General features: G+C 39.7%; 1 protein-coding gene across 2 annotated transcripts in view; it reads left to right on the top strand.

Annotated features, from left to right (window-relative positions):
• ALKAL1 (ALK and LTK ligand 1) overlaps positions 1-8371 on the top strand; it is a 53913-nt gene extending 45542 nt beyond the window's left edge. For both annotated transcript variants that reach the window (XM_030549563.1, XM_030549562.1), the window contains 3 exons: positions 2819-2899; positions 4533-4609; positions 7753-8371. In XM_030549563.1, the coding sequence (XP_030405423.1) occupies positions 2819-2899; positions 4533-4597 (146 nt within the window). In that variant the 3' untranslated portion in view covers positions 4598-4609; positions 7753-8371. The remainder of the gene's footprint in view (positions 1-2818; positions 2900-4532; positions 4610-7752) is intronic.
• The last annotated feature ends 8037 nt before the right edge of the window (positions 8372-16408 follow it).

Here is a 16408-nt window from a genome sequence, read left to right as displayed (position 1 = left end):
TATTTTTACTGGATATTTCATACCGATATTTAGAGGCAAAAGGCAATGCTTCATAGAGCTTGCTACCTCAGTACTGTCTCCTTCACTCAGGGACAAATGTTCACAAATCTTCAAGCTAAGCATAGTTTAAGGGTAATTCTAGAGTTCTTGATGATTGTGGAATTTTGCAAAATTGCATCTGCACAGAATGTGCTCTATCACCTGAGGCCTTAGAAACTAATAAAGACATGGCTTTGATCATACACACTGTTATTACTTCCTAACTGGTTTATTGCAAGGCTGTGTACCTGGGCTTTAAAACATGAGCCCTGATAAAATTACAAATGGTGTGGAATATAGTAGCACATCTCAGAAATACAGACTGGAATCAGCACATGATCCTGTACTTCACTAGTTTCCTATAGAACAATGGGTCAAATCGAAGGTCTTGGTCCATATTTTTAAGGTTCTAAATGATGGGGCTCAGGTTACATAAAGTATTGTCTCACGCTGTGGAATCTCCTTCACTTTTCACTCTTCTCAGGAATGGTAGAATTGTCTACTTTGAGTGAAGCAAGTGTGAGAGGAGAGAAGGATTTTCTAGTACCCAGTTTTGGAATTCACTGTTGAAGAAACTAAGAGTGAATGCAAACCTTACTGCTGTCCAGTACACATTAAAAAACCAAAAACAAACACGCATAAAACCATCACCAGCAAAAGTCTTCGACTTTGCTTTCCTGTGTAGCAGTGCCTAACACACCCGTTTTATTTATTTTAAAACAATAAGAACTAAAAATACTCATAAGAGTTCTTTTTTGGAGAGGGAAAAAAGAAAAATGTCACTTGACTGATGTTAGTCATATTGTTTAACATTAACTGCTCAAATACAGTATAAGAACTTAGATGAAATAGAAATCATACCTAAAACAGAGTACATTGGTCAAAAACGGTAGTGAAAAATATCCATGAATACTACAGAACATATGACCAGAATACAGAAGTTAGCGATGGATAAAGACCTAAATAAGGCCTGATCCCGAATCCCTTAATCACTTGAGTCCGTTTCTATATGAGTAGTCTCATTGAAATTAGTGAGACTACTTACCTCAGTAAGAATTCCTTGCATGAATAGGGAAAGATGGATTAGCCCATAGAACACGTAGTCTATCCACATAATCCAGGATTATTCTCTGTGGTATATTTTGTAATGTTCCCAATTTACATTTTAAAGGTCTCAAGTAATGGGGCTACTTCCCTTGAAAGACCATTCCACAACGTTAGTAGATCTCACCATCAGTAAATTTGTCTTGAAATTGTCTAAATTTTCAATATCTTAATTTCATCCTATTATTCCAAATTATAATCCTGTTTGCATCACCGTAAATAACATGAGCCATTGTACAGACATATTCATTGTTAGTTTTAGGGCATGCGGAAAAATAATCAACATTTTTTTCATAGTCCATATGCTTCCAAATTAAGAAAAATATTCTATACATCAAATATGCCAGGAAATTATACTCAGTTTAAATGTTGAATAAGTACTGTAAGTAAGATTCTTGGCCAATAAACACATTAAATAAAATAAGGGTTTAATTTAAAACCCCAGATGTTCCCTAATATAACAATCAATTTTAAAAACTTTACTTTTGTTTCATCCCACATGTGTGTGTGTGTGTGGGGGGGTGGATAACCATTTTTTCAGGTATTCCTACCACCCTCATCTGACTTCCTTGCCTATTAGTTACTTTGGGGCTATTTTGATTCATTTTCGCTAACTCTTGAGCCAAGTGCTGAAGTCCTCCTCAGTTTCAGCATATTTGTGCCATGCAAACAGAAGACACTGACTGTATGCCCAGACTAGGAAGCACAGCTAGGATGATGTCATGGATCCAAAATAGCAGAGGCAAACCAGTTACTTTCCTTTGGGCCTAACTCTGAAACATAGTGGGCGGTTGAGGATGCATAATACTTTGCAAGAGGCACTTAGTGGCCAATCCTGCAAGTTGCTATCTTATTAAAACAGTTTAATAAAACAAATCCTTAAATAAAATAAAAAAGTCTCCATGCAGCATCTAGAGCAAATTGAAATTGTAGACTAATTACTTTAGCTTTGCTGGACTTGGGAACTTTATTTGTTTAAAATGCTGCTCTTTAGAGATAAAAATTATAGCAGCCAAACAATAAACTACATCATATGTATTCCTTTTGCGTTAGACTACTGTATATTGAGCTAAGTGGCCACTGTGGTAGCTACACAATTTGATTTTTTACTTCATTGGAAATTTTACTCCTGGCTTTGGACTTATTTCTGGGACTTCAAGACAAAGAGTTGTTTCACTTTCAAAGAACTGCATTCCAGACACATAGAACATGATCATATCAGTGAAAGAACATATGATAGCACTTCATAACAGTGACTAAAGAGATAGTGTGTTAAACAGAAAAAAAAAGGAAATAAGGGGAAAAGGAATGATAAAAATATATTGACTTTGGAATTTAAAATTTCTTACCATCTCCACACCAATTTATAGATAGCTCTCTTTCTGTTATCTTGTGGCATCATAATCAGATTACAATGTAATTGTTTAAATTGTATTAACAGCTTAAGCATAATTATATTAAGGCTGTAAAACATTAGCAGTTGTGGGATGGCTTAGACTTGCTTTTTTCTACCTGTAATGTCTCAGGCATACACAGATCTGTTTCTGAAGATTGTGTTTCATCCAGAAGAATGTTGGAGCAGGGGGATTTATATACACGTGAACCGGCTATCACACAGGCTTTGAAATACTCAAACATTTTCTTTTGTTGCTAACTCCTGTTTGTTATCAAACAGGGCCAGTCTCATTCTCAGCTGAGTGTAGCAAGCATTTCCATCGACTCTATCACAACACAAGGGACTGTTCGACACCAGCATGTAAGTAACAGATGAAATGATTTTTAGCTCTAACAGCAGTTTTTTTCCATTTATAAATATGCTTGTTTTGCCTTCTAAGGGCATATCTTCACTATGTAGACTATGCTAGCATATCTCTGTAGTGTAGATGCAGCTGAAACCAACAGAAATGTGTGTTCTGTTGGTACAGGAACACCATCTCCCCAAATGAAGTTAGTTGTATTGATGGATGGCCTCTTCTGTTAACATAGTTGCGTCTACACTGGGGGTTATGTCGGCATAGCTACATTAATTGGGATGTGTGTTTTTCAACTCCCTGACCAGTGTAGCTATGCTGATATAACTGACATAACCAGGCCTAAATGTGTGCCATTCTAGGCCTGATCATGACCTTTCCTTATACTCAGTCCTCACTCCATGGAAAATACAATGGGTCTGATTTGTCTCTCTCTTTCATTGGTTTTAAACTTGTGTAATTCCATTAACTTCTGTGAAGATGCTCCTAAATAAGACTAATGTAAGTGAGAAGAGAACCAGGCCTCTGGAGAATGGATACATTGTAGCAATAAAATGCCAATTTTTTAGAATAATTTTCTGTAATTACATACACACCTTAAAGAATGAAAGCCAATCAACTGCCAATTTTCAATTGGTTTTTGCAAATAAAAATAATTCCAGCAAAAAGAGAACCATTACTTTTACTGTTGACAGATTACAGGTCCAGTCCTACAGTCCTTACGGAGCTAAAATTCCCATTTCAAGTCAATGGGTCTTTTACCTGAATAAGGACTTCAAGGCCAGCTGCGAAATCTGTGTGAAAGCATTGTTTAAGAATTTTTTTATATAAATAATGTACTAAAAGGGGGAAAAAATGGAAGCTGACTGGCAATCAATAGCACTGTTTGTCTACATCAGTTAAATCTATTAGTCATGCAAAACCTCTCACATCCAGACATATGACATCATTCTGCAAAGTAGAGAACACTTTTTGTGAGGTGTTGACAGCTCAAGTCCCATCGAACATTAGCCCCTCACAGAATCTGACCTTCAAACAGGACAGAGCAGCCAAGTCCCAACGTGATGCAGTAATACTAGGCCCTAGTTCTCCAATCCTTATGCTGAGTAGAAGTGGGAACATAGAAATCCAGGCCTGATCCTGTAAAGAATAAATAATAAGTTTGTTCGTTGTAATAGAATTACTTCCTCTTTCCTGTAGCGTATAGGAATTGAATAATATCCCTTTAATTGGTATGTGACCTCACTATCTTCTGTCTCATAAGACACTAAAACCCTGCCAAAATAGGGTTTATATATGATGTTGCACGTTATGTATATTTATTATGTAAAAGTATTTGGATTCACAGAGCCATGTGGTCCTTCATATTATATAGATTTTGTAAGGAGCAAAAGACAAAATCTTTCCTCTTCTTTAATACAATCATGTATCATAGGTGTGTGATGAAAAGCAAAATTGTGATAAGCTACTGGTCTAATTTTGCAACCAGCACAAATCATTTCATGTATTTCTAACAGAAAATTTTTCATTGTGTAGTTCGCATAAACCTGGTTCCCACTCTGAATATTAATGTTGTTCACCCAGAATACATGGCAATTCCAATTGTTTATTATTATTGTGAATTATTTTATTTTATAGATTACAAAAGGTGTGCAAGATTACTAACAAGGTTGGCAATGAGCCCTTTATGTACACAATCCTAGAAAATTTGCTGTGTAAGTATCCTTTTTCTTCATCTGATCCTTGCTTACTTTATGACCTGGTAATTTGCTTGATACCTTTCACCTGTTATCTAGAAAACAAACAGAAATGTGGTAGTGTTTATAACCTGCTGCTTTGTTATTAATGTACTCTATTTTTGTGCCACACTTTGAATTTTTCACCTACTGGAGGTAGCACATTAATATACAGACTTGTCCTGCATCTGTTATGCATGCTCTGATGTAGTATTCTTACATTAGCTCGTGGCTCCACATGATGTTTCTGGCACTAAAGAATTATGGCTGAGATGACCCACTTCCATAAAAATATCTGAGAAGGAATCTGGAAAAGTGGGAGAGGGCAGGGAATCTGTGAAGTTCCCTCATAGTATTTTTTCTAGATTCTTCCTTCAATGTGGCAGGGTTTGCTCCTCCATGGAAAAAACAAACAATTTCCAACTCACAATTGCCCTAATGTCTGTGAAGATCTCAGGTGGGATAGAATCCCTTAAAGGTACAGTGCAAAATGTCCTATGCCTTAGCACCAGATCCAGGGCCATCTATAACCCCAAAATCTGCCCCTGGGAACAGCCATGAAGGAGGTGGACTTTGTGGAAGTGGAGGTGTTAGGGGAGCATAGAAAACATAATATGCTATTCTCGGAGCTGAAGTTAAGTATCTTAGATCGATCCCCCTCCCCCAGTGTACCAGGCCTAAAGACTGGATGTTTAGAATGTTCAGACTTTTCATGCTGATTGTTAAAAAAAACTCTAGAGTTATCATAGCTAATAAATGTCAAAAGCTGGGATATTTGTTTATTTAAATATCTTCTGCTGGTGTTAACTTCTTACTACACCCAAATAATGCTTGCAAAGAAGTTAACACAGGGTAGCATGATTTCTGAAAACATTTTCCCTTAAAACTGTAGTGATAGCCTTAAGAGTTAAGAAACGGTGTCTTTTTTTGGTATCAAGACCTCAGTTCAAATGGAAAGGGAACAAGGAAAGAAGAGCAGGATAAAAAACAGCTGATTTGATTCCCAAGTGAAGATGGGAAGATCCAAGGTGCCCAGCAGCGAGGGGGGGGGAAGCTTAGAAAAATATAGCAATATTTTAGTGAAGAAATGAGACAACTCTTTCTTTTATCCCTGTATTTTTTATTTTCTTCATTTAAACCAGAGTCATCGCTGTCTCGAGATGCTTTGCACCACTGCCACAGCACACCACTGATTTTAGCGCATTGTCTCCTCACTGTGACTTCAAGCAGGTGTCTTTCCTAACATCTCTCTTCTGTGTATCTCTATTTTTTATTTTCTTCCTGTGTGTTTCTACAATATTTATCTTCCCCTCTTCGCAATTCTATTTTTCTTTTGTTTCCTGCTCCTTGTCTCTTACACTATGTCTCATTGGTCTATTTTCCTCCCTCTCCTTCCTCTTCTCTGCCTCATCTTCCCTCCTCCACATCATTTTTTACCCCTCCAGCTCACTCTGTAGGATTCCCACAGACAGTTCTATGTTCCCATTTTTCTCTTCACATGCTCTTCCAACTGGAAGAGCTGAAGACATTTGCTGTAGCCTCAATGAAGTTCTATTCCCCAGGAAGTTTACTGCCTTCTGCTTTGTCCTAAAAATCAGGGTAAGGAGATCAGAAGTGGCTCCTGATTTACGGACCCAGCTGTTCTAATTCACTTGCCAAATGGATAGAAAATGAAGAGCTGATTTGGAGGTTGGAAGGGCAGGCAATGTGAGCAGCTTCCCACTCATCATGTTCTCTTTAACATGCATTTGGGCTTTCTTTAAAAAAAAACAACAAAGTAAAGGTCAGAGGAAAAAAGTAATACAGGAAGGCAGTAGAAACATGGTCTGAGTCCTCCTTGCCTCCCTCTCCTCTCCCATGTTCTATCCTCCTGCAGGGGAGATAAGAGCCTGAGTGCCTGCTATGTGCGCCCCTTTTTTCAACCCTAATATTTTACAGCAGCTGAGGCTTTTCTCTTGGAGGGGGCAAGAGGTATGTTTGACCTACCTTTCTCTACCCTACTTGCTACCCATTATGCAATGGGCAGAGTCTTTGTTTGCTCCCTCGCCATCTGTCTTGGCAGCAGTGGGCAGGACTGGTGCTTCTCCTTACCCCATTAGTTGAGAATTTAATTGGCATGATTGATTCTTCCCCTTCTGTTGGCTCAATAAGATCAGAGGTAGTGCTCTCTGGAGCAGCTGACAGAGCACCAAAATTATTATTGTTCCTGTCTCCCTTGTAGGACCTGTTCCTTGTGTTACATCTGAGAGAGCCCTTTTGGGTTCCTTCATGGCATCAACAGCAGGTCCAAACCTCACCTAGATATTTAAGTACCTTTCCACCTCCTAATATAAAAATAGGCCCATTTTAGGATGTAAGTGACCTTGATAATTTTATTTAACCAAAACAGCAACTGTGATACAGGGGAAGCTTGTTCTTCCCCCTCTTTACGTGCCCTGGGAGAAAAGGGTGGAATGGTATTTGTACGTTATGGTTCAAGTTTTCCTTTGGAAATCCCAAGCTTTCTTTCCAAAGGTGTACTACACCAACTGTTCCAGGAAGGGATGTACAAGGGTTTCCTCTGCTTCCATTTCAGGACCATGGAGAAGTCTAGTGACCTGATACAATATGTGTAGATTGCCTGCTAGGTGACCTGCTAGCTTGGTTAGAAAAATAACAACACTGTGAGACATTTAGGAACACAGTTTATATGAAGGATGCTCACGTGGTTGCAATTACAATCTTTATAGTTTTGTCTAATTAAAGTTACTGTGGTTTGTTGCAGAATGGGTAAGACACAATGGTACTTGGGAGTGGCAATACTAAAGATTTTTAATGGAAGCCAATGTATAGAAATTCATTTGTACTATATGCATGGGAAACTTTCTTGAAAGGTCCAGTATGCCCCACTAACTTGTAAACCTCCTCACACCATTAGTCAGGATTTGCAGATGCAAAACTCATTAGTGTGCACAGCAGGGGGGCAAGACCCACCGGCACCACAGAGTTAATCTAAAGGTTTCTTCAAATCTAGAGGTTTCTTTAGTTCACACAAAATTTGTAATTTGTAAACAGATTTGGATTAAGTGGACTGCATTAGTGTTGCACAGCTCTAAAACTAGGTATGCTTCTTCTTCTTGCAGTCCTTTCTACTACCAGAGAACTCTGATTTGCTGAGAAAGTGCCTTGAAATCTTCCCCAAGATAATAGAAAAGACATCTTGTATCTTTTTGATTTACAAGCATTGTTTTATTACTAGATGCATTTTATTTTCATATGTTGGACATTCCATATTTGTGTGAAGAAAACATTATTTTATTTTAATTTGTAAATTTGTTGCCTATAGCTCAAATAAGCCAATTATTTAAATATATTGTATATAAAGAATAATAATATACTAATTAAATATTATCATATGCAGAGAGTTGGCTAGTTTTTGCCGTTGGTTATCTTGTTTCATTGTATTTACACCATTTTGCTCAGGCTCTTACTTTCATTATTTGCACTAACTTGAAATGCAAAAGTCTATGTAACTGAAATCTGAATAAGCTGTAAGTGGGATGTTCTACTTTCAGTGGAAGATATTGTATATTCTGAAGCTTTGTTAATATATATACATTATATATTATTGCGCATAAGAAAATAATTCCCAGAAATGCACCTTGCTTTCAGGAACATTTGTATAGCTATTCTGGATGATCATCAGTTACATTTGTACTGGCACTTATGGAAAGAGTTGCAAATAATGTAAATACTATAAAAGACTGGAAGACTGCAATGCAGTTTTGGTGGAATAAAGAATATAAAAATAACCTGTCTCTAAGTTGTTTTTACTGACACCTTGGATGGAGTTGGAACTTACATCTAAAGTATTATGTTATCTCTATAGTAACGGAACACTAATGTAATGCTGGAGAACTTGAAATAACATTCTGTTAAGAGATCTAACCCTTGATTTCACATAGCATAGGACTTTCACAAAGTTTGCTTCCTAAGAGCTAAATTTTGCCCACGCATTCAGTTTGCAGCTGATTAAAGATGTGAATGTGAGTACAGAATGCATCTATAGTGCACAGTGAACACAGCACCTAGTAGAGGGCTAAAGAGATGGTCCACAACAGTAAAAACATTTTCACAAAAGTAATGTCAGAGATCAATATGCATGTGCTACAAGGGACATGCTAAGGAGGTACAAACCCAGCTGGCAGCCACCCAAAACAAGTGCAAGGCACCACAGCAAGCTGAAGTAAGGACAGTGCACTAGGCCAGTTCAATACGCCATCCTGCCCTAGAAAAGCACGATTTGTATTACACAGAGTATACCACACTGCATATATATGTTTCTGCTGCTGCTCTGAAGCCTCTTGTACATAGTATAAGAACTTGGACAATAATATGACAAGTTCAGAGATTTTTTCTAAAATATTTGAACTACCACATCTTTCTTTGATGATTGAGCAGCTCCAGCAATTAAGTAACATTTGCTCTTCCTTTATAAATTCATGTTATTGTTGTTTCTCAAACTTTTTACCATCACATTCCACTTTTCTCAAAGTGAAGAAGAGATCAGGCCCTGACCTGTTGTATAATGGAGACAATATTCTTATTAACGAAGTACTGAACTATAAAATTCTAGGAGGTTTTCCCTGAGATATTTCAGTGAGACAGATGGGCTTCCTTCTGTGCACATACCTTCTCTAGTAGTAGAAAGACTACTACTGAAATTGGACCATGATCTCCTAGTTTTCCAAGGAGCAATGAGGCAGGATGGGAGGGAAACTGGGTGATCCCAAGAGTTCTGGGGTCAAAGAATAAGAGAGGATCAGAGGCTCATGGGGGATACCTTTCCCCACTCCAGTCAGTTCTCAGAGAGCTTCCATGCATTCATACTGTTCTGTTTACCTGCCTACCAGCAAGGTCCATAGGTTGCCTTTTTCTCCTTTTCAGTGGCTCCATATGGCTGAAAGCCGTGAGACCAAAAGAGAAAAGACATGAGTTTCTGCATCATAGCCATGAGTAGGAAGAGTCACTGCAGGAAAACCTTGCCAAACCCCTGCTGGATGCATAATATCCAAGGTCATTTCAAACATGTGGACACACACACAATTTAAAAGAAAATCCCATGCAATTTCTTATTTTCAGGCTGAAGAAGCCTGATCTGGGCTATTTAATGTAATTCTTGGCTAATCTATAATAATATAGTAATCTGAAGGTCTGTAACTAAATCATAAGCTTTGTCGCCCCATGATAGGAGGTAAAGACCCTTGTCCTTGACTGTCAGGGAAATGGTTAATTGTCTTTCCGTAGGAAAGGGCACAGCTATCTTCTCTCAGTGCAGGGATAGTCAAGAGAGGATAGAAACATATGTGGAGAAGGGAAGTCCCTCCTTCTCACCCCTCAAATGCTGGGGCTGAGAGAAAAAGGATGTGAGTGAACTGAATGGGGGAAGAAACATAAGCTTGTGAGCCCTCAGGACTGAGATCAGGAAGAAACTAAACCTAAGAATCAGCCTTTCAGCTTTCTTCTGGTGCCTTGGCTGAGGTAAGTCATGTTTTGCTGGGAACCTTGGGTGGGGAGAGATTTACTTTTTCTGGTTAGCCTTTGAAGGGCCAGGACTCTTAGAGCCTGCTATATTGTGATGAGCTGGAGTTAAAACCAGCCTTTCCCAGGCTATGAATCACACACCTACTGTTTGACTTCCCCATGTGACCACATTCCTTCAGCCCAATTGTCAGATACAAGCCTAAGCCAGGAGCGGTGCCAGGGTTTTTGGCGCCCTAGGCGGGTGTCCTTCCATGCTCCCAGTCGTTGGCGGCAATTCTGCGGTGGGGTGGAGTGTCCTTCCATGCTCCTGGTCTTCGGGGCACTTCGGCAGCGGGTCCTGGAGTGAATGAAGGACTTGCCGCAGAATTGCCGACGACGACCCAGAGTGCAGAAGGGCCCCCCACGGCTAAATTGCCACCGCGGGCAGCAAACTGCCACCCTCCCAAATACTGGCCCTCTAGGCGACCGCCTAGGTCACCTAAATGGAAGTGCCGGCCCTGTAAACAGCTCAGAGTAGAAATCTGAACTCATATTCTAGTGCATGAAGGGCACCCCAGAAGTATTTATATGCATCATTTTTCAAATATTGATGATGGTAAAATTTGTTCCTGGGCCACACTTTCAAGACCACAGGAGTCTCGGTTGTGCCTGCAAATACAAACAACTAACCACATGTATATATTTTATAGATACTATTTAGACATCATTCCTTTTTAAGTTTGGCCCTTAATTGCTACAGTCTTTCTGGGATTCACATGGTTCCATCAACTACCTGGAGTTGGGACTTTCAACAGTGGGGCAACCAGACATTAGCCCTCCTTTTTGCTTCGGTCTCTTGTGTGGAGGCTCTCTCTATCGCCTGGAGCTTGATACCACCCACTTTTAATCCCTGCCTTGAGTGTATCGAGGAGCCAACATTTGGTGGAGCAGTCAGCTTTCATGGTGATGGCACAGATAACTGTTATGAGGCAGAGCGAGCAAGAAAAAATTACCAGAGGCTGAAATGGAGATCAGGCATTTATTTGCCAAGAGAACTGCTGAAACAAAGCACTGGAATGTTCAGGGGACAGCATTTGTACCTTGCAGGGGATAGTATCAATATCCATTAGTGGACATGGCTAATGCTTTTTCTCCACTACCACGGCCCCAGAGGTCAACAGTCTATAAGAGCACTTAGTACCAATAGAGATTTTTTTTGTCTTTTTAACTTTCTTGTTTCTTTACAATGCAGAAAGAAAAGCCTACAGTTCAAGTATGGATGGGACTATAACCCAAAGGTTACAGTAATGTGTGTTGGCTGCTTAATAACAAGTATATATATTCACTTCACAGCAGGGGCCACCTTGACCTTGATGAATGCCAGTGGTATATGAATTACAAAGCTATCAAATAATATGGCAAAGTGATGGTGAGGCTATAACAGTCTAGAAAGGCAAGGGAATTCTGAAAAAAATCTTGCCACAATGCTCTCATGACAACCCCTTGTGTTTAATCATTACATCCTATGGTGGGAAAACAACAAGGTAGATAACATGGTTGAAATGCATGTGTTGTAAGTATATAGCTACTGTATTCCACTCTATGGATCTCATTTTATGATCCATTATTCACATAAGACCCACTTCACATAAGTGATCAATTAACCTTTTTGCATAAGTAAGTGTTTCCATGACTCATCCTGACTCCTGAACAAACGTACAGAATACAGGCAAAACAAAAATTAATGGTGCTGTAAATCTGGGAGTCTAGGGAAATGTTTCTTCTTTCCAATTACATGAAGTCCATCTTACAACAGAAATAGCTTTGGGTTTTTTTTATATTCACTCCAATATGCCACACAAAGACTAAACCCCATGTTAAACCTATTTAATAGCTACTCACAACTTTGAAGCAGATCTTAATAGGTGAATAGGGCCTCTCAGAGAGTGCTCTAGATTGGGTGAATCTCACTCGCAGAGCAGTTTAAACACTTTAAATCTACAAACAGCTTAAACTGCTAAGCCACTCCTACAGCAGATTAGCAAAAGCTATAGTTTAGATCATTGCTATAACTTCAACATGCATTTGTATTTAAAAGTTCTAAAAGTTTAAAGTTGGAAACTCCTTAGTGTGCCATGAAAATACAATAAAATTGACAGAAACTTTCTAATCGATGATTGCCACTGCTACTTCTAATGAAAAATAATTGGTTGCACTTGCTCAGATCCTTTCATTTAAGGATTAAAACTCCTTGATCCAAAAGGAATTCAAGAAGTAAAGCAGTAAAAACTGACACTGAATGAAAAATATGAAGCATTAAAAAATATAATATAGCATTCAATAACATTTTATTGCCATATATTGAGAAAAACTGGAATTTGTGGTTCTGCCTCTTGCAAGTACAACAGTCATCATGAACTTAAAGCAATAAAAACTTCATAGAAAGCAGGGCTGTCTCCAAGGGTTTTGCTGCCCCAAGCAGCCAAAAAAAAAAAAAAAAAAAAAAAGAAGCCACGATCGCGATCTGTGGCAATTCAGCATGAGGTCCTTCGCTCCGAGCGGCAGTGAGGGACCCTCCACCGAATTGCTGCCGAATACCTGGAAGTGCCATCCCACTCCGGAGTGGCCACCTCAAGCACCTGCTTGATAAGCTGGTGCCTGGAGCTGGCCCTGATAGAAAGTCACACATGGCCAGAGTTTCTGTTATATACATGAGTTGTGAATTACAGCTAAGTGTATATGTTTCCCCCTTTCCCCCCTCCCCCAAAATCTGATGCACAAAAAGTTAAAGGAACAGAACCAGGAAAGAGGGAGAGTGGCTGTAGGTCCTTAGCACCCTACAAGGAGCAGGTCAGTGGGGCGAGGCTGCTGGAGCAGGAGTAGAGGATTTGTTGTTATTCCTGAGCACGGGGCACAGACAGTGGCAAAGTTCCTTCGCTTCCTTGCAGTGGGTAAAAGCAATGGGAGCAACAGCAATTCAGAGCCCTGGCAAACATTGTTCTTGCATGGCTCAGTTGCTATCTTTGTGAAAAGGTCTGGAGCGTAGTGTTGGGCAATTGCTTTCCTGCCCCAAGTGCATTCTCAGACACTATGGTGGTATCTGTTCTGTTAACTCTCCTATTGCACATGTGTATGAGGCCATTGAATCAGTTAGCCAGGTGATAAAAGCTGTCGTGTATTCATCATGCTGGAAACACCCTGCTCCACATTTCCATTGCATATGCCCCAGCTGCAGCATTAGAATAAATAATTCAATGTCTACATGAGATTGGGGCATAGATACAGGCACCATCCAAACAAGTCTGTGGAGTCTGGATAGAGGTAATGAATGGAAGTATGGGCAATTTAGGATGAGGCTGGCCACACGGTGGGGGGGTCTTAAACTTGCTGGAGTTGCTCATTACTAGTGTCTCTGCCAGATTCATGCCCTGAGTGAGATTAATTTTTGCCATTTGCTCATGAATTTTGCAGCTGTTTTTGCACACCAAATACACTCACTTTTCTAGGTGGCAAAGATCTAGGGTAGGCTTTAAAGGCACAATTTTTTAACGGGAAAGATGATTAATCATTGGAGGAAACTAGAGAAGTGGTGGATTCTCCATCTTTTCATGTCTTCAAACCAGACTGGATGTCTTTCACAGTTCAGGACAACTGCACCTGTATTCCCCATCTGTGGACCCTCAAGGACACCCACTTGCTGTTCCTGGCTCCTTTATCAATACCTCTCTTGGGCAGAGATCTATATCTCTCTGATTGCTGAAAGTGTTTTTTCTAGGCTACACAGTTCCCTGCCTATACTGTGATATCCCCAGCAGGCCATACTGCCTAAATGGGCCAGCATCTGCACTTTGGTTTCTCTTTGAAGGCTATGAACACCTGTAATTGCCAGCAGTCACAAGTCAGCACACAGCTCTTTCTAAGAAAGCACATTTATTCTTAAGGTGAAAGTATTACAGAGAAAATAAAAGTTCCTATATGTGTGCCAAAAGCTTACCAGAGGTCACCCACCAGCCTTATGGGGCTTAAGTAGACCAAGGTCTTTCCTACCCTTCCCAAGAAATGTTGGAGCCCACCCCCCTTGGATATAAGGTCCTGAGACAGTCTAAACTCGGGCTATTTATCCGAAAGTCCATTCCTTGTTTGTTGAAGTAGTATATGCAAGACTCTTCAAGTGGTGATACTTCTCTGAAGGGGTTACGACCTGAAATAATTTGCCCAATCTCCCTCCCCACCGCACTCTCTCTCTCTCTCTCTCTCTCTCTCTCTCTCACTTCTTAGGTTCTGAAGAACTGTGGTCACCCTGATACATGGAATTACATGCAATCCCTGGCCCACAATGATATGTGAACTTAATAGAGTAATATCCAAAAGATATTTCAAGAAACTGCCATTTCTGTCACTGATTGTGTTTAGCTAAACACACTCTCATGGGCTCAATACAGGAGTACTGGATGAAATCCTGTGCCCTCTGTTACACAGGAGATCTGTTTAGGAACACAGTGGTCCCTTCTGGCCTTAAAGCTTATGATTCTGACTGATTATCCAGATGACACAGTTTGCCTAGCCACCAGGTCAGGCTAGTCTGCACTAGGGTGACCAAATGTCCCAATTTTATAGGGTCAGATCTGATATTCCAGGCTTTGTATTATAAAAATGCCTCTTACCCCCCACTCTCTGGCCTGATTTTTCAAACTTGCTATCTGGTCACCCTGGTCTACACTCTTGTTACATTGATGTTGGGGGAGATCAAACAAATCTGCAGTGATGGAGAGGGTCAGGCAGGCTGTGAATTGAAGTTTCATGTGGTCACTTATCAGTAAAACATCACATGCTATTCCCAGTCTTTTTCATCTCAGTGATGTGCACCTCTTTGACATTGGTTCCGATCTATACATTTTAAAAATGCAATATTGAATTGGTTGGATGGGTGCCTGGAATCTATAGTTAACTTGACAGTTAAGTCAAGGGTTGTGACATACTGCTCTTTTTTATTATAACTCTTTATTTGAATTAAGTATTGCGTAAAGGCTGGGACAGGGCCCCATACTGTTAATCACAGTACAAACATGCAGTAACAGACACAATGAGTTTAATACCTTGTTTGCAAGAGACATAACAGTAGCTTATGCAGGACGGTTAGGCTGTCTGAACTAGTACTGAGCTGGTTCTGGCCAAGAGAGACTGCAAACCATAGAGTGAAATAAAATAAGATGTGTTTTGCAGGAAGGGAAAACTGAAGTTAAAGATATCTTTTAGTATTGTAAAAATATATATTTAAAGAAAAATAATGAAGTCCAGGCTGGTTCTGGTTTTTAAGCAGATCACTGACTATTCCTAGGAGTCTTTAATTAAATTTAATTATTTACTTTTAGATTAATAAAGAAAGATGAAATGCAGATTCCAGAGGGGGGGAAAGTATTTCAGAAAAGGGAGAGATGGGAAAAACCTGAAGACAATCGCATTCTTACCAGAAGAGGGGAACAAGGGAACGGAACATCTGAAGACTAGCCAGACATCAGGTTCAGATGGAATCCATCCTAGAATTCTGCTGGGAGTGCCAGCAAAGACTGGAAAACATTAACAAAACTATTTTAAATTAAAGGTAGGGGCCAGTGGCCCAGATGGAACCTGATGTCATGGTTAATAGATCCAGGAAAGGCCTCAAGAAAACTGCAGCTCCATAAGATCTATTAAAGGGATAAAATACGTAGAATGTAATATTTTTTTCCCCAGAAAATGAATGTTAGTCAACACATGAACTGTGAGAAACCCTCTTGGCCCAGCGATTGACTGCTGTATCTTGGCTTTTTGACAATTCTATTTTGGCCAAGAAAAAAAAAAAGGCTGCTTTTTCTTTGTAATTCAAGACTGTTTTCTTCTTTTTTCACCTTTGAACTTAATGTTGCCCAGCAGGAAACAGAAAAGCATTAGTATCATCATCATTTATTTGTTTAGTGCCAAAAATGTGCTTCTGGCCCACAGTGACAGGGAACAACAAGAAAAAATAATTACAAAATCACTTCACTTTTTTAGGGGGAAGAGAAGAATAACATGCTTTTCAGTAGGCCCCTTATTCCTTTGTGGATTAGTGGGTGCATACAGCAAGGCATCAGTCCAGCTGGTGCTCTGCCCAGGCTGGGAAACACTATAATACTTTACCACAACATGTGCTACAGCCTCAAAAAATCTCTCTGGCGTACACAAATGTTTGTTTACGTTTATTGAAGCTGTAGGCTCTAATGTTTACTGGGAAGTTTTACTATAGCTGGGTGCAAC

Source organism: Gopherus evgoodei, chromosome 2, assembly GCF_007399415.2.
Source record: "Gopherus evgoodei ecotype Sinaloan lineage chromosome 2, rGopEvg1_v1.p, whole genome shotgun sequence".
Classification (NCBI taxonomy): Eukaryota; Metazoa; Chordata; order Testudines; family Testudinidae; genus Gopherus; species Gopherus evgoodei.
Note: the sequence above shows the minus strand (reverse complement) of the source record. Positions and strands in the feature narration are given on the sequence as shown.